The 17,903-nt window shown below is 30.8% G+C and overlaps 1 protein-coding gene across 2 annotated transcripts in view; it reads right to left on the bottom strand.

Annotated features, from left to right (window-relative positions):
- LOC129217302 (transmembrane and coiled-coil domains protein 2-like) overlaps nucleotides 1-17,903 on the bottom strand; it is a 34,352-nt gene that overhangs the window by 9,640 nt on the left and 6,809 nt on the right. For both annotated transcript variants that reach the window (XM_054851578.1, XM_054851579.1), the window contains 4 exons: nucleotides 16,704-16,893; nucleotides 13,862-14,072; nucleotides 8,929-9,011; nucleotides 1,900-1,963 (listed from right to left, as the gene is read on the bottom strand). In XM_054851578.1, the coding sequence (XP_054707553.1) occupies nucleotides 1,900-1,963; nucleotides 8,929-9,011; nucleotides 13,862-14,072; nucleotides 16,704-16,893 (548 nt within the window). The remainder of the gene's footprint in view (nucleotides 1-1,899; nucleotides 1,964-8,928; nucleotides 9,012-13,861; nucleotides 14,073-16,703; nucleotides 16,894-17,903) is intronic.

Below are 17,903 nucleotides of genomic sequence, written 5' to 3'. Positions count from 1 at the left end.
ATAACATTAGAGCCCTAAAGGGGATCCAAAAAGTACAGTGAAACTTCGGTAAGTTGAACTTTGATGAGCCGAAAACTTTAATAAGCTGAAGTGAATATTTGTTCCTGTCTAACTGAATGGAGAATTAATGTTATTTATTTTTGATAAGCTGAATTTCGGTGAATCAAAATATTCGATTTATTTCATGACTGCCATCAGTTTCCTTGCAAACATAACTCTCTAAATCAAAATTGTTTTTTTTTCTTCTTTGCTCTCAAAAAAAAAAAAAAGTAATTGGCACATTTGCATCGCATCAAAAGGTGCCGAGACAAAATTTATTTAATAGATCACTGAAACCGATTATTTGCACATAATTTGGCAAGGTTTTTAAAAAATGTTCCTCTTATTCAAATTATTGTTTACTTCATTTCTTCCCATAGAGAAGAGAAACCTGCACATAGAGAAAACCAACGCAATAATTTAGTGCAGCCTGAAAATGGGCTAGAAAAAATACAGCGTATAATCAGAATTAGGGAAGGATTCCACTTTTGGCGAAAAGGGGGTTTACTGTACGGAAGAGCTTTTTTTTTAGGATTTTTTAAGGCATTCTACAAAGTTACTGGTCTTTCCAAGGCTAACTTTTTTTTCTTTCACTGTTATAGAAAGCTAATGTCTGTGGTGCCATTTGACTGATTCCAGAATGTTTGGGATAGAATTTTAAAATAGGCTAGGAGAAAATTTAAAATATTAAGCTACCAAGAAAAAGTTGAGTTAATTCAATTGTGGTGTGGCAAAGAAGGAAATTGCATTAAAGTTTGATGTGCCTCCAAGTTTTCGACAATTTCAAAAAATCGAAAAAACCTTTCGTTTGGAGGTACAAGAAAAAAAAACTGCAAGAAAACCAGATGTGTTGGGCATTTTTATAGAACCCGTCCGAATGCTCCCGACACCCTTTTCAATGATTTAAAAGCATCCAAGGACTTTTTAATGAAAGAAGAAGTTTCTGCTCAAAGCAATTATTGATAACAGATTTCTTTTTGATATTATTTTTTGGCAAGTAAAAATTATTATATGCTATCTACATAAAATTATAAATTTGTTTTCCATCATCCACAAACCATATATGAGGTAGTAAAAAGCAAAGGGATGCAAGTGGAAAAATTAAAAATTTGAAGATAACCAGTACAAATGGTAGGTGAACCCCTCCTCTGTCTTGGGGCCCAAGATAGTTCTAGAAAAACTGGTAGGTGCTGCTGTATAGCATGATTTAGAAAAAAAATTCAATGAAAGCCTGCCTAGAATGTAATCTTTATATCCGTTTTACTTAAAACTTGAAAATGTTCACTTACATCTCTTTGCTTCTCACTGCATCATATATATTCTGATAATATGTACTACTATATAACTGCTATCTTTTGGAATTATATTATACATTTATTATGTCGAGTGCATCAGAGCAACAGTAAAACATCTGATCCCAGGAATGACAGCATGATATCCTATTGTTGTTTTCAGGCGACAACCTAATCTTTCATACATTATTCTATCACTTTTTTGCTTATAACATAAATTTAATGAGTTTCAGTGGAGTTGGTATTATATTTTATACCATAGTTCTGTTTTCATATTCAATAAGCTGAATTTTCGATAACTCGAATTTTTTCGCATTCCCTGCTACTTTGACTTATTGAAGTTTCGCTGAACGTGAAAAATATTTTATGTAGTTCTGTTCATCTCCAAAAGCATGTAAATTAGCTCCTGCTCTAAAAGATAAACTGCATAAACAAATACTGTTAATTGCTGGCAGAACTTAGCAAAAGTATATCATTTGTGTAACACAATAAATTTTCTGGAATAAAATAATTAGAAACTTTTTTTTTTCTTTGAAAATGAATAAAGTAAAATGCATTTTACAGTTACCTGTGAGTGGAAAGGGCACTGCCATGAATATTTACTTCTGGTTCCTCAAGAGTATCTTCATGTTCTAAAATGGACCACAGAAAAGGAAAGAAGAAAAAGCATTAACAAAAATCTATGTCACAAACAGAGTCAGATAAAAATATAAAGTATCTGCGCACGCAACTCAAAAATATCTGCAAGCAAATCATTATCTATGGCGTTAAAAAAAAAGTGGGGGGGGGGGGGAGGGGGGGGATTGTCCGGATTCAAAAACATTTTTAATCATAAGAAATAAATACTTGCAGGTACATGCTTTGAGGTTACAAGGAACTAATTTTCATGCCAATTATGCGAGCCTATGGATGCAGAGGTCTAAGCTAAATTATAAAATTTTAAAATTAAGCTTCTTTTTTTTAGCAGATATCTTTGCATTTGTAAGCTAACATATTTTTGGGAATTATACCCCACTGCAGATCATACGTTGGTGAGACCTTTCTTTTCTTAAGCTGTCAAGTCAAGAAATTAATAGGATATCCAAATTTTTGAGAATGAAGGAAAAAGTAGCAATTTGCTGCTTCTTGGAAATGCTCTGTTGAGGGAGGGGACAAAAACAAGTGCAATAAATCTAGTTGCAAAAGTGTTATTTATGAAGATGAGAGATACCACTAGGAGCAAGTCCTCCATCTGCCTTTGGTCCCTTAATAGCCAAAAACAATACCGAATTTTCGAGCGTAAGAACCCCAGCACTTTCGAGAAAACAAGTTTATAAATTGCCAATTCAGCGGATACAGCAGGTGCATATGGTGTTTTTTTTTTTTTTTTTTTTTTTATAGTTTGCAACATTTTACAGAAAATAAACTATTTTGGAAAGAAGGAATATGAAATGTTTGGAACTTTCTTCGAAATGATCGGAAATGTGCTCAAAATATGTTTTGGAAAAAAATAACAAATTTTTTTTCTGAATTTCTGGTAGCATTATTAAACATGCTTTTTTTCCCCCCTAAGCCATCAACTATGCAAAAAATTGATGAATTCATAATTAGCACGTCTTTTCCACACAGTTAAGCTTCTACTGTAATTTAAGTTTTTTTAATTAATGGGAAGATAATATAAAATTATGCCAGAAGGTTTTATGTCTTTAGTTTTTAGTTAAAAGAATTGAGCTAAAATCAGAAAAATGTCCAAATTTTCGAGTAAAGATTGGGAATATTTGCGGAATTCTTACTTTGTGGTGAAGCCCAAATCTCCTGCATGAAGCATCATTTTCGGGACTAAGGTGCTAAATTTAAGAGAGTTTTTCCTGTAATTATTTCAAAGTAAGTTCATAACATTTTCAAATATCCATAAAGGCAATTGTTTAAAGTTTTTTCATGCACAATGCAAAAATTTCCAGCAGCGATTCGAAATTTGGCAAAGTCCGGGGTTGTCTGATTTAGGGTAATTAACTATTAGTAAGTAGTTAAGAATTTTTTATTTATATTTAATTTGTTTAATCTGCATTCCAGATATCTTCAAAAAAAAAAAAAAAAAACAGAAACCAGTTTTCTTCCACATTGTTTGTTAAACTGAAAGTGCGGTGCTTACGCCGGGTGTGGTGCAAACTTCTAAAAATGCAGCAAGTGCGGACTTGCTGGCCCCATATGATAAGCTTTAAAGCCACAGAGATGCTTTTGTGACTTGATATGAGCACAAAAAAAAAGAGGAAAAAAGGAAATACAAAGCAACATGAAAAGAATTGCTCAGTTGTCACCACTTGGTGCATAGGAGAAAAGGCAGGATTAACATTTTAGTAATTTTTTAACAGAAGGAAACAAAGGACAGGTGAAAACTTAGAACATATTACTTGCAATTATGGCAAGATGCGCACGTCCGCAATGAATGTATACTCAAAGCAGCAAATATTTTCTTACAGTAGCGAATGTATCTGCGTCTGACTATATTATCTATCTATGATTACTACGTTTTACATTAGCAATATAAATTTTTAACAAATTAGAAGTAAAGAAGGAGAACCTGAATGGTTGTCGCGAGATGCGCGTGCTCGCAACGAATGTATCCGCACAGCAACGAATGTACCCACCTTACGCACCTGCATATATACTATCTATTCATAACTTTTACAAATTAATTAAATAATATCAGTTGAAAACAAATTAGAAGTACGCAGTAAGAATTTGAACAATTATCGCAAGATGTGCGTGCTCGAAGCGAAAACATCCACCGAACGCATGGGTGTATATTTATATACTATCTTGTAGTAATTTTTACAATCTAAATAAATAATATCAATATCAATACAAAAGGAATTAGAAGTAAAGATATTATCGTTACTTTTATTACTTATTCATTTCAAATTGATCCTTAATTGATCTAATCTTTATCTTTTATTTAAGAGATTTTACGATTATTGGACGATATGCAACTCCGTAGCGAATGTATCCGCACATCAGTGAATGTATCCGCAAAAGGCGGGCACACATGCATTTACATTATCTAGCTTTGGTCACAAACATAGAAATTTTGAATACAGTTAATGCACAATATATAAAAATAAACTTGTGAAAAACAATGCAGACAAACAAAAAAGAAAAAAAAAGAAGAAAGAAATATGCATTAATAAAGAGAGTGGAAGAGAGACAAATTGAAATTATAATCTGGATTTTAAAATACTAGAGTGTTTTTAACTTTGACTTTAGGACTAGGTAGAAGTTTTATATACAGTCAAGTGTCCATATAAAAAAGTCGCTAGGGACCTTTGAAAAGGTTCGTTATATAGAAACTTCACTCTATAGAAAATGGTAAATTTCTATGGTTAATTTTTCAACTAATGCTATATACATTAAGTTAAAACACTTAATAATTTCTAGGTTAAATATATATTATCATGAAAAATATGGTATATTTTGAAGTTATTAATTTAACATAAGTAATGAATTAGGAAACAAACTTATTAAAGTAGTTTATTGAGTAATTAAATTTAATCAGGAATGCTACTTGCATATGTTGTACTATTTGTGAATTTTAGCAAATTTTTACATATAGATTACAAGAATCAAACCTAAATTTAGTCAATGACACTAGTTTTACATTGGAAATAGTCCGAGATCTTTTGCTGTACCTTTGAAACACTCAAACCCTTTCTCTTCGACATTTTGAGAACAACGCACGACGTTGCAAGGTGAAAATGAGCCAAATGTGCCCATAGTCAGTTCAAGAGACTCGAGCTCAGCGTCAACACATTTCCAGGAAACCTCACCCCTCAAAGAATTCTACTCTTCTCCTTTCAAATTCCTCCCCTTCCATCCCAAGTGACGAAAAGAAAGGAATGTTGAAAGACAAGATAAGAAAGTTGTGGAATGAGTAAGCCTCGACAAAAGCACCAGAAGGAAAACTTCTATTTTGCAAATCATCGACACTTTCTCCCTCATAAAAACTTTTGCAACAGAGAAATTTGGCTGTTTGATATTCGTTAAAGAGAGACACAGATTTGCATGCTTTTTTATTGAAACTTTCTGTGTCACTGAACATACTTCGTTATATAGAAAACTTCTCTAAATAGTGTTCGCTATAATCGGAGACTCGACTGTATATTTTTTAACATAGTAAAAGCCAATTAGTAACAGTTGGTAAGACGAAAAACAATAGTAACATTTTTTTGGTCAACAATTACTACAATTGACTTTTCAAAATGATTCGAAATTTAGAAGCCTTATCAATTAGGAAAATTTGCATCTAAAATTGATTTAGTTTTGTAGATTTCTTGACAGTAAAACTTTTCTTGAACAATCAAATATTTTAAATTCAGGGCTCCCAACACATTTTACCCATAGAAAGGGGTAAAAGAGGACCACTTTCAATCAAAAAGGGGGCTAAAGAGGACCTTGGGAGGACCATTCATAGTTACACCCAGGGAAGCACCGAAAGGCAAAGTAGCTGCCTGCTACTAAATCCATGAAGATAATTCGTTAATTAATCATAATAATGAGAATTTTAATGAAAAAATAACCTTCTATACAACTGAACTTTTTATCCATTGAATTATATTATTTACAAACATCTGGATGGGAGGGAGTGACAAGCAAGGATGTAACTAACGATCTTACAGAGTAATTTTAACTGAAAAGTAAATTTTCTACTAATTAACAACTGAAAACTGGCAGATTATAAATAACCAGCTAAGTGACCGATGAATCAGTGTATACCTAGTTAACACCTTTTAGATAGTTTTAAAAATAAACGTCTTAGCACATAGTCATTTACAAAAATTTTCATGCAACCAGTTTAAACAGAATTCATTTTGATATAAGGTACTGCAAGGCAAGAAGATATAGTTTAGAGGCCATGAGGAAGTACCCCGCCCCTCGGAGCCCTTGTTCTTAACACATATTTCCAACCTTATATGATAGTTTTTATACATATGAGAGTTTATGACCAAACACCAAACCCAGGAGGTAAAAATTACTAGAGGTTTGCATATCATTTATTGGTATGATGAGTATCCAAATTATTTCTTCATATGCATGTATACGAAGCTTGTAACTGTCTTCATGTATATATAGAAATTACTAAGAAAGAAAATATTTTATTGAAGTCGCCACATCCAAATATATGCAAATGCTGCTTAAGTGATAAATACACTGAACATAAATTTGAGCTTGATTTTCTGAATAATATGCAAGTTCAGATTTATAGAGCAATATTTTCAAATTGAAAATACTCATTTTCAATAACAAATAAGGATACAAAGAAATACAAAAGTAATTTAGTTTTTAGTTTTTTAAAAATAAAATTGAAGAATATAATCTGAGATAGCACATGTCAAAATAGCTTCCAGTGTCCAAAAATATTAAAATAATTCCAAGATACAAAAGAATTGAAATCTCGAACATGAAAATCAAATTTTCGCGAAGTACGATCACTGTTGGCATGTTTTCCAAATATGTATTTGTTTATTATCCTACTAAAATTAAACATAAACTATACTAGTCTAAGATAGCAGATGTGAAAATAACAATTCAATTGCCCAAAATATTAAAATATTTATAAGATGCGAAAAGATGGAAATCTCAAACACAAGAAGCAATTTTTCACGAAGCTCGAGTAAGTGCAATGCTGCTATGTTTAAAAAAAAGAAAGTTTATTATCCATTAATATTAAAAAAAATAAGCTAATCTATTGTGGTTTATGTCAAAATAGCTTTTGATTGCCGAAAATATCAAATTATTTACAAGATGCAAAAAGATTGAAATCTCAAACATGACAAACAATTTTCCGCGAAGTCCGAGTAAGTGCAATGTTGCCACGGTTCCAAAAATAAGAAAGTTAATTATCTATTAAATAAAATTAAACATAAAATGAGTTAATCTGTGATGGCGTATGTCAAAATAACTTTCGATTGCCCAAAACATTAAAATATTTACAAGATGCAAAAAGATTGAAATTTCAAATCGACAAGCAATTTTCCGCGAAATCCAAGTAAGTGCAATGTTGCCACGGTTCCATAAATAAGAAAATTTATTATCTATTAAAATAAGCTAATCTAAGGTGGCGTATGTCAAAATAACTTTCGATTGCCAAAAATAGCAAAATATTTACAAGATGCAAAGAGATTGAAATCTCAAACTTGACAAGCAAATTTTGGCGATGTCCGAGTAAGTTTCATGTTACTATGCTTCCGAAAAAAAGTACGACATTATTTATTGAAATTAAACATAAAATAAGCTAATATAAGGTAACGTACGTTGAAATAACTTCTGATTGTCAAAAATATCAAAATATTAACAAGATGCAGAAAGATTGGAACTTGCAAACACAGGAGGCTATTTTCGGACAGGAAGCTATTTGCTGCACATCGAACTCAAGTTAAGAAAATTCCATTGATGAAATGTGTTCTTGAAAAATATTTAAGCACAATTCAATAATTTTCTACCAACTTCGAAAACCGAAAAAAACTTTCACGCTTTTTTTTAAAGGTTTTCAAAAAATTGAAAATGAATTTTTTTAAGCACTTTTCTAAGATTTTTTAAGGGCGTACAGAGATGTCATAACTCCTCCCCCAAACCTTCTACTCGCTAGATTTCCACGCTGCAGCGGTTGAAGGAGGAGTAATGACGTCAGTCTGAAGCGAAATAGAAAATGATACGTTAAAGACAGGTTGAATAGAAACAAGGTGCTGCGGCCTCGTGATTGGGCCATAACAAACATCAGCACACACTATCTTTTAACGCAATGAAAACTTTAAAAATCTGATTTTTAAGTAGAAACAATATAAAAGCGAACTAAACGGACCAAAATATTAAAAAGTGGTTAAAAGAGGACTTTACCCTTAAAAACGGACTTTGGCGGGAAAAGCAGACCATTTGGGAGCCCTGTAAATTCATTGACCCAACATATGACCCAATAATGGTCTTAATTTCATTAAAGTTTTGGGATGCAAACGATGAAATCCACAATTAAATGTTGCAAAGGAATTAAAGATGGAAATAACATTATGACTGCTAAATGCTCAAAAAAGAATCAATACTAACTTTAAGGTTCAATTTGCAATAATATGATTTGAATTAGAATCATTCACGTTATTGCTTTGGCGTAACTATATATCAGGTTTCTCTTTCACAATGACTTTTTGGTTTTGATCATATTTCATATTTATTTCAGCATTTAGATTGTATCTGATCATATACTTGGAACTATACAATTATACAGTAACATTAAAATTAAATAAATAAGTCACTAGCAGAGAAACCTCAAAAAAAAAAAAAAAAAAAAAATCTTATAACCTCAAGAATTAAAATTTGTAAAACCTTTCTTTTCAAAATTTTAATTTGATTAGATATTTTTCTTTGTTACTTTAAAGATGCTTTTTTTTCCCTATAAAGAATGGTGCAAATTTTGCAATGTAACATTATAAAATGTGTAAATAAACCAGTGGCCTAAAATCTGCAAAATTCTAAGTTATGTTAATTGCTCAGTTCAAAATTCTATGCATTTGAGAGTGGATTTTAACTTTAATAAAAATATACTACAGGAAGGAAGTAAAAAATCACTTACTTGCGATCGAGTTAATATTATCAGCACTTCCAAATTGTTTCTTTATAAGATGTGCAAATTCTCTTGGTTTAGCCATAACAGTTCTGTAAAACAAAATGTATATAAATCATAAATGCAGTGACAGATTTTTTTTTTTCATTACACAAGGCACTAAACTTCAGATAACTTAATTCATTACATTATTTCAACAAACTACTAGCAAAGGGAAAAGGTTAAAGTTATATACATCAAATATTTTTCCTTCACAACAAGCCACTATTTAAAAGCCATGCAATACATAAAACATTAAAAAAAAAAAAAAAAAAAAAAATCCTTGATAGGACAACTAAAAAAAATTATTTATGTTTTTAATCTTTGAATGGGTTTACATTAAAAAAATTATTTTACTAAAAAATTATGCTTTCACTTACTCATCATTATCAATTACGTGAAAGTAACTAACTGTATTTCTTTTTTCAAAGTGCAGAGTTCAGATTCAAAAACTATTCATTCTTATGTTTTTTATTCCTCCACAATAGTTGATTACCCTTTGATTTTTACATACACAAAAAAGATTTTCAGAAATTTCCAAATTACTCACACAATATTCATAAAATAGGTACCATTGAAAAAAACCAAAATATTGCAAATCCACGTACAGCAGCCATAATGAAAGTGCTGTAAAAACAGTAATAATTGGGGGGGGGGGGGGGGGATTGCATCACTCAACAACAATAGTCATGTAGAAATGTAAATTTAGCTTTACAAATTAGAATCGTTTAAACATTGTTTCTCAGATAGAAATTTAAAAATAAAAAAATAAATTACCATACACAATTATGATTATTACTAATGATAATATATAATGATAAAAAACCATTTCCATATATTTAAAATCTTATGGAACACATTTTATTCTTCACTGATACATCAATAAATAAATGAATAAATAAAACAAAATGAGGTTAAACAGACCATTTTACAATTTCGTGAATTCCCAAAGGTATAACATGCAATTACCAATTAAAGAAACGAAGTACAAAAACAAAAAAAACTATTATTTTTTCAAATGATCCAAACAATTATTTCAACTTTCAAAGTAATTGAATTTACAAATAAACAAAGAACTAGGTTATCAAACAGATATCTTTAGCAAAAGCATTAACATTTCTTTTATGCATCAAAACATACTAAAATTTGTGGGACAGCAAAAAATAAAGCATAGTAGAATACATTCTAGGAAGTACATAAAATTATTCAATTTATTTCAGTACTTCTATCAGTTGCAGGATTAAATAAAATAGAAAAACATAAAACAAAAGTGTGGAAGGGGATGGAGGTGATGAAATTGTATGGATAGGGGTCAAAAATTTCAGAAGTCAATTTTTCAGGGACTTTTAGAGAATATAGTACATTGGAAATGTAATATTGTTTCCGGGTACTATACTTCTTGTTTCATATAAGTCATATTTCATGGCAGCACTCAAAAATACCAGTGAATTGGGAGGAGCCAGGAGACAGATGTTGAACATTGCCAATACAAAATACAGTAAAACCCCTCCTAACGGACACTCCTTTAATCAGTGGACAATATTCAATTCCCCAATAATAAGGCAAGTAAAATTGTTTAATACCTGTCCTGCAGACACCCCTCTATTGTGGACAAAAAAAAATCTGTCTTGTTAGTGTCTCTGCATTAGAAATGTTTTACTGTATCTAACGAAAGGATAAGGAAAGTTTTGATACTAAGAACTATTCAAAGGAAACTATTAAATTTAAGTTATTTTCAAGAACCTGAACAGTTTTCAAGATATTTGATAGTGGTTGAGAACAAGAAAAAACAAACAAACAAAAAAAAAAAGATGAACTATTTTCATTAACCAAACTGTAAAAGTAAAAATGGTTTTGTAAAAATTATTTTACCATTATAATCTACTAAATTAGAAATAAAAAAAGATTTAAAAATATTTTGAAAGTACTCATGCAGATGGCTAAGTTTATAATAACTTAAATCACTTAATGAAACTTACTCTGTTGTAGTATGACCTGGAGCATTACGAGATAAACGCCCTCCTTTCAAACTGCCAACAACTCCCCTATAGTATCACAATATGATTGACATCACACAATAAACAAATCTCTAACTACTTTGCAGAATTTTCTCTAAAATTTATAAACACTCATTCATGACGTTTAAAATAACCAAGAAAATGAATAATGAATAAATAATGAAAAAACAAAATAATATGAAAAAAAGAGGCAGAAAGAATAAAACCAAATAATGCAAGGAGCAAAATCTCAGATAAAAGAACGTCAGTATTCAATATGTTAGCCAAATGCTAAGTCCCAAAACAAAAATATCAAAACCAAAGAATGTAAGTTGTGAAATTGGGCAACAATAGTAAAGTTTTAGAAAGAAAGAAAAATAGAAAAATGTCTTAAGAGGAACAAAGAATAAAATTATGTACTGATAAAATGGGCTTGGTAAAAACAAAATGAAAGTGAAATGCTTTCATAAATAAATAAATGAAGCACAAACGGATCATAAAATACAACACAGATACACAAAAACTCAAATCAATTCATAAAATGGATTTTTAAACAGCAAGAAACTTACATGAAGATAATAGTACAAAAATGTTATTGCAATTTGCAAAAAAATTGCAAAAAAAAAGAAAACATGAAAGAAAATTTGAAAATGTAATACATAAAACGATTGCAGTTCACAGACACTATTTATACTGAGCTGAATATTGTTCAACATTATTCAATATAAAGAAGTAATTTATTAACCATTGGGTGAACTATTCTGCTGACCAGGCCCGTGTCCAGATTTTCATAAAGGGAGGGGTTTTAAAGCTACCAAATTTTTAATCGAGGGGGGCGGGAGTTCAATTCCTCAATCCCTCACAAACTTTAGTTTCACGTAAAATTACGTAATCTCAGTATGGCATTTCTATTCCTGTAAGGACTGCTGTGCCCCCTCCCTATCCCCCCCCAAAGGATAATTCTGGCTGCACAAGTGACCGCAATATACCTTCATTTTACTGCTTCTTTGTAATCAAACATTATTTGTTTCGAAAGGAAAAAACCATGCTTCTTTTTAATGATAACTGGTTACTCTGTGGTATATTGCAATTAGTATTACAAACTGTCCACAGATTCTTTTATAATTCAGCATGGCATCATAATGTATTATAAGTTTCATGTTCTGAAATAATGCTTAATAAACGTTAAACGAAACAACAAACAACTGATTGCAGATGCAAGTTACATTACCAAACTTCATCACTAATGCATCTTCATAGCTGCAACATAAGCTAAATCCTTCATAACCTCCTTAAGTAATATTAACTTTGGCTTTATACTGACAAATCATTGAGCGCTTCTTCCACCAGTTTTTCCAAAATATTGTTCCAGTTGGTAAAGCTCTAACAGTCGTATATTGCAGATTTTTTTTCTTTATTTTTCCTTTTTTTTAAAGAAACGCTGCACACAAACTTTTACTTTAAAACTAGTCAAAGGTACATTTTCTTAATTTGGCTTATTATTTTTACCCTAATGGGAGGGGTTTATCCCCTAAAACCCTCCCCTTGGACATGGCCCTGCTGCTGACTCATAGAAATGCAGAAAATGTAATTCTAGTATGATTCTAAAAATTGGCTATGCATGTAACAAAACAATTATTTTGGTTTGAAAATAGGAGCACACTACTTCATTTGTACAGCGAGTTAGACAGTTCAAAATGCATCATCTTCAACTAGCTTTAACACTAAGGCTCAAGTATTGTGTTAAAATGAGAAATACTTAGCCTAAAGATGATCACGTCATCTATTATGTCTCAAAAATAACCCATTTCAAAATCTTTGTATATACAAAGGGTTTTAGATTTTAGTTCCTGGTGCATTTTTTCTTTTATTTTCTTATGCAAACTTCTACCCCCGAAAAAAATACTGTTGTGCCTTCCAAAGTTTTAAGTAGAGTGAAGAAAACTAGTATCAAAATAGGGAGTTGAGCTATGTAGATCACTGGCAAGCATATTTTTAATTAAACATCTGCATGTTAATTTCGCTTGATCCTGTTGTGTAAAGAAAGGTTCTATCTTGTCATGTTTACCAGCATATTAATTGCTCTTGAATAATAACCACATATTTGTTATGAAAAAGAAAAGAATTGCAAAAATTCTTTGTCGGAAAAAAGTCACAGTGTAATTCCTTTTGCGCAATAAATGTATTTCCTACCTGGCTTTGCTCTCTAAACTGAAATTTTTTTGAAGATTGTTTTACTGTTCACTACTATCAGTGCCAGATATTTGATATTTGCCACCATTGCCCATCTTCCTTGAAGTTTTGATATCAAGCTTCAAGGAAAAAAACACAGAATTAGAGTAAATTTACCGCCCCCAGAGCAAGGGCCCTCAGTTTGCTCAATCTAGATTCAGCACTGCTTACTAAGCTGTAAACAATGGATAAGTTATACAAAAAATAAATAAATAAATAAAATAAAAAATACGCTTTCACAGTTGGTGTAATATAAATCAAACTTTTCAGCCCTCGATGGAATCCACAGTAGAAATATTTACTTCACATTAATTTTAACAAAATGTACACATTGTGTACTTTCTCACCTTTTGCACACTAGTTTGGATGTTTGGGAAGTTCTTTTCAAAAACATTTTGTGAAGAGTTTTAGGAGTGGGCATTAAGAATGCCCACTCCTAAAATTAATATATTGTAAGCAAATTACTATAAACTGATTTTGAAACAAAAAATTTATTTAGTTTAGCTTCATGGTTACCATTAAGTTTATCCTGCAATAATTGCAGGTTTTTAAAAAATCATGCTAAAACCGTGAGAAAATTTCACAAGAAAGATAAAATCCTATTTGGAAATTCTTCCTACAGCATTATCTAAATAAAAATTAGAAAACTTAAACTAGATTGTTATTTTCCATACTTCAAATTTTGTCCCATGTCTCTAAGCACTCCTCGAGGAAGACCATGAACTTCTAAATCTCTAATCCTTTTATTATAGTTTTCCAATTTTTTTTGCAACTGTGTTATCATCTGAGCAGATTTTTGATTCTTCTTCTCAAACACACTTTTGATTCTTTGTAATTGTTGCTTATCTGCATTTGTAGCCAATTTTAAATACTCATTGACATTATCTAAAAAGGAAGTATAATGCAAGTCAGTAATTAGGCAAAATATAATGCATTCAAATTTTGAGAAAAATTATTACAAAATGGGAAAGCTTTCCCAGATTTATGAAGCAAACATTGTCAAAGAACCCTTCCATAACCTGAAAATTTATCTCAAAATATAAAATACACACCACAAATTCAAAAACTCAATTTAATTTATAATGTATTCAGAAATATCAGTTAATTAGCTTACATAATAGTTTAATCCATTTGAACAAATTAAAATTTTTGGAATCAATAAGAAATTTTGAAATGATTTTTTAAAACTTTCATTTAGAATCAAGCTGCATACAAATATGTCCAAGCAAAGTACTGATGCGCAACTTCCCTTACTTAAAATTATCAATAGGACAGGACTGATGCTTTTTTTTAGTTTAAACAGTTTTTAATTTAAGCAGGTTTGTAAGTATCTTCTGAAAATTTTCTTCAGTTTCTCCTGATTGGTAAAGAGTGTGATATGTACATGTTAAGCGCCTGCGTTACTGCTTCATATTTTAGTATAACTGTCATAATACTCACTTTCTACTGAATTCTGTGCACTACATGATACGTTAATAGGAAATATGACTTCACATTTTAAGGATTGTTTATTGCAGAAAATTCTTGGAAATGAATCTGTTAGGAACTGAATTCAGACAAAAGTGATCTTATAAGCGATTAATGTATTATAATCCGACCATATATCCGATAATACACAACATAGGATTCCTATTCAGTCAGCCGGGACTTTAGAAAAGTGACCTTATATACGCAGGGGTCTGGCCAGAGGATATTTGGGTCCGTTAACGGACCCTTCACAAAAATCCGATCAACCAAAACGGACCTTTCACAAAATCCCGATCAAACAAAACGGACCTTTCACAAAGTCCGGATCAACCAAAACGGACCCTTCACAAAATTCTGATAAACAAGAACTGATCTTTCACAAATTGTTTATTGAAAGAGCAAATCTGAAAGCAAAATAAGGCATATTAAACCGATAATTTTTGAAACCTTTTTGAAGTCAAATTAAAGGGATCAGCTATACAAAATCTGCTAATTTTGCAAAGAAAAAAAAAATCCGCAGTCTTGCAAGCGATAAATTGCTACTGCCAAATAAATATAATGCTTGTTGTTTGTTTCTTGGAAAGAAATTAACAGCTGAAAATAAGTTTGATTTTAAATAATTTTGTTTGTTTTATCACAGCTAAGTAGCAGCGGTGTTGTTATAAACTTTTCTGAAAAGGCGTTGGTAAGCACTTTTCTCCCTGCTGATGATTTAATAAACTATAATATATATCAACGAAATGAACTTAGAACTGCAAAGAGATAGTAAGGGTGGGGAAAAAATATGATCGCTTCAGATAGGGTTACCAACTTCAAAATTAATCGCCATTAGCATCTGGCGTTAATCCTTTATAATGACTTGATTAGAAATTATTCTCATCATTTTACCAGCTAGTCAATATTTGCGTTTTTATGGTGCTGTACAATGTTTAACTGTTATTTTGGGAGAAAATTATATGGGTTTGATTTTTCAATGCTAACAAGGATGATTAACTTAAACTGTTTTACTTGCCGTTTTTTTCTTTAGAAGTCTACATTTTGAAAAATACAATCTTTTAACATCCGATATAAGAATCATATTTTGTTCTTTTTTCAAGCTAACTTCGCTTTATTAGGATGCAAATAAATGAAAAGTCTCTATTTTTCTTAGAACATGCATCTCAAGTTTTTAAAGCAAAATTCCATTTTCTTATGAGTCAAAAATTAAAATGCTGAATCGATGGCTTAATTTTATTTTTGCTTCAACTGTGTCCACAGATATTAATGATATGTTTATCATAGGACTCTAAAATGCAATTTAAAAATAATTTAATCAAAAATATTTCTTTTACAAGCCGTTTTTATACCTTTGATGCCTTTACTTTGAGAATTGCGATCTCTTTGCATCCGCTATAGGAATCCGATTTTTTGAATTTTTGATGTTTAATACACATTGTTAAGAAGTAAACAAAAAAAAAATCTCTTTTTATTTTTGTTAAATGACGGAATTTATAAGTTTTAAAGGAAATTCTGTGCTTTTTAAGAGTGTCTTGGGTCGAAAAGTTAAATGCTGAACCCTCGTCTGAATTTTATTTATTTATTATTTTTTTGTTACAATTATTTTAAATGCTGTACAGAACTATTTCTAGTATAATTTAACATAATGTAGAATGGAGATAAATATTGCTACTTGAGGGAGCGATGCCTCCCCCTGCCAAATACTAGAAAAACACACCAGAATGATATTCTCAACATAGAAGAGGAAAACACTCTACTTTAAGTTTAAATGATGCAGTTTGTGCCCGCTCTAAATTCTAAAATTTCGATTTAATTTTTTTTTTTTGCGAAATTATTTGATTTTTCACAAATTTAATTCACTTTTCACAAAATTATTTTATTTTTCACAAAAAACGGACCCTGCGAAAAATCCTGGACAGACCCCTGATCCGGTTATGACCTTATATCAAGGTCTGACTGTATTCTGAATCGTTATCAAAAAATAACTGAAAACAATCAAAAAACACTAACACAAACATTTACTTGAAGAATAATAAAAAAAAGAAATAATACCATCTCTAGCAGTTTGCTCAGATTTGATGAGTTCTTTTGTGCGAGCTATTTTTTGATGTAGATGTTCAATTGCAGCTTTAGTTCTTTGAAGATCTGGTGGGTGGGAGGAACCATAGTCAATTTCATCACAAAAGTGCAGAGCTTCATTACTGCCTAATGAAGGTAAACTCCCACTGGAAACTCTAGCATCCTACAAATGATTGTAAATTAATGTTAAATTAATTAAACATTTTTGAAAACAAAAATAATTAGCAGCAAAGCCCCTCTAAAGAGACACCAATCTCGTGAGGATGGTTTTTATTTCTGAGACAGCTAGGTATTACTGTTTGACCACAGATTGTATGGAATTGGCAAACATCCAGTTAAGGCGACTCCATCTGAATGAGGGGACAAATAAAAATTTGATGTGCATGTTCCTCTCATTTGAATGAGACTCTGCTTAATTTAGAGGCTAACATACATCTGCAAAATCTGTGACATCCCTAAAAACTAATAGATGCTTCCATTTCCGCATGCAAACCGGATGTTTGCCTTTCCATACAATCCGTGGTTAGACAGTAAGTCTAATGAGTTAAAACTTCTTTCTCGTGCACACTGATATATGGCAACTGAACTCTATTGTGGTATTAGATTGCATTCTCAAAAAACCTGAATGTGGTCATTATTCGGGAGCAAGAAAGTAAAACTTGAGAATTGAACATTAGGAAGCAGTGGTGGCTCATGGGCCATTTAAATAGAGGTTCACAATATAAATTTAAATATATCGGTCAAAATTTTCCAACTGGGAGTTCCTGCTTTAAACTATCTGAATAAGATTTTAAACAAAGTTAGAAAAATAATAATAAAAATGAGAAAATAACAGGAATTTTTTTAAAAAATCCTCATTTTTGGCTAGTTTTATCAAATAAAAAATGATATTCAGGCTGAATAACTTTCCCACAAGTTCTTTTTTTAAAAAATACATTTAAACTAAATATAGCAATGCAATATTAACATAGTAAGCTGTTTTAGATTTAGTTATAAACTTATACAGTCAAACCTCTATATATTGAACTTCCACATATCGAAATTTTCTACATATCGAAATCCCAGCAAATTTCTATGTTCATTACATAGAAAAATTGTTTCTATATATCGAAAAAATCTCTATATATCGAAAAAAATTTCGAGACATTCGTAGATTTTTTCCCACTTTTGACT

Source organism: Uloborus diversus, chromosome 2, assembly GCF_026930045.1.
Source record: "Uloborus diversus isolate 005 chromosome 2, Udiv.v.3.1, whole genome shotgun sequence".
NCBI lineage: Eukaryota > Metazoa > Arthropoda > Arachnida > Araneae > Uloboridae > Uloborus > Uloborus diversus.
Note: the sequence above shows the minus strand (reverse complement) of the source record. Positions and strands in the feature narration are given on the sequence as shown.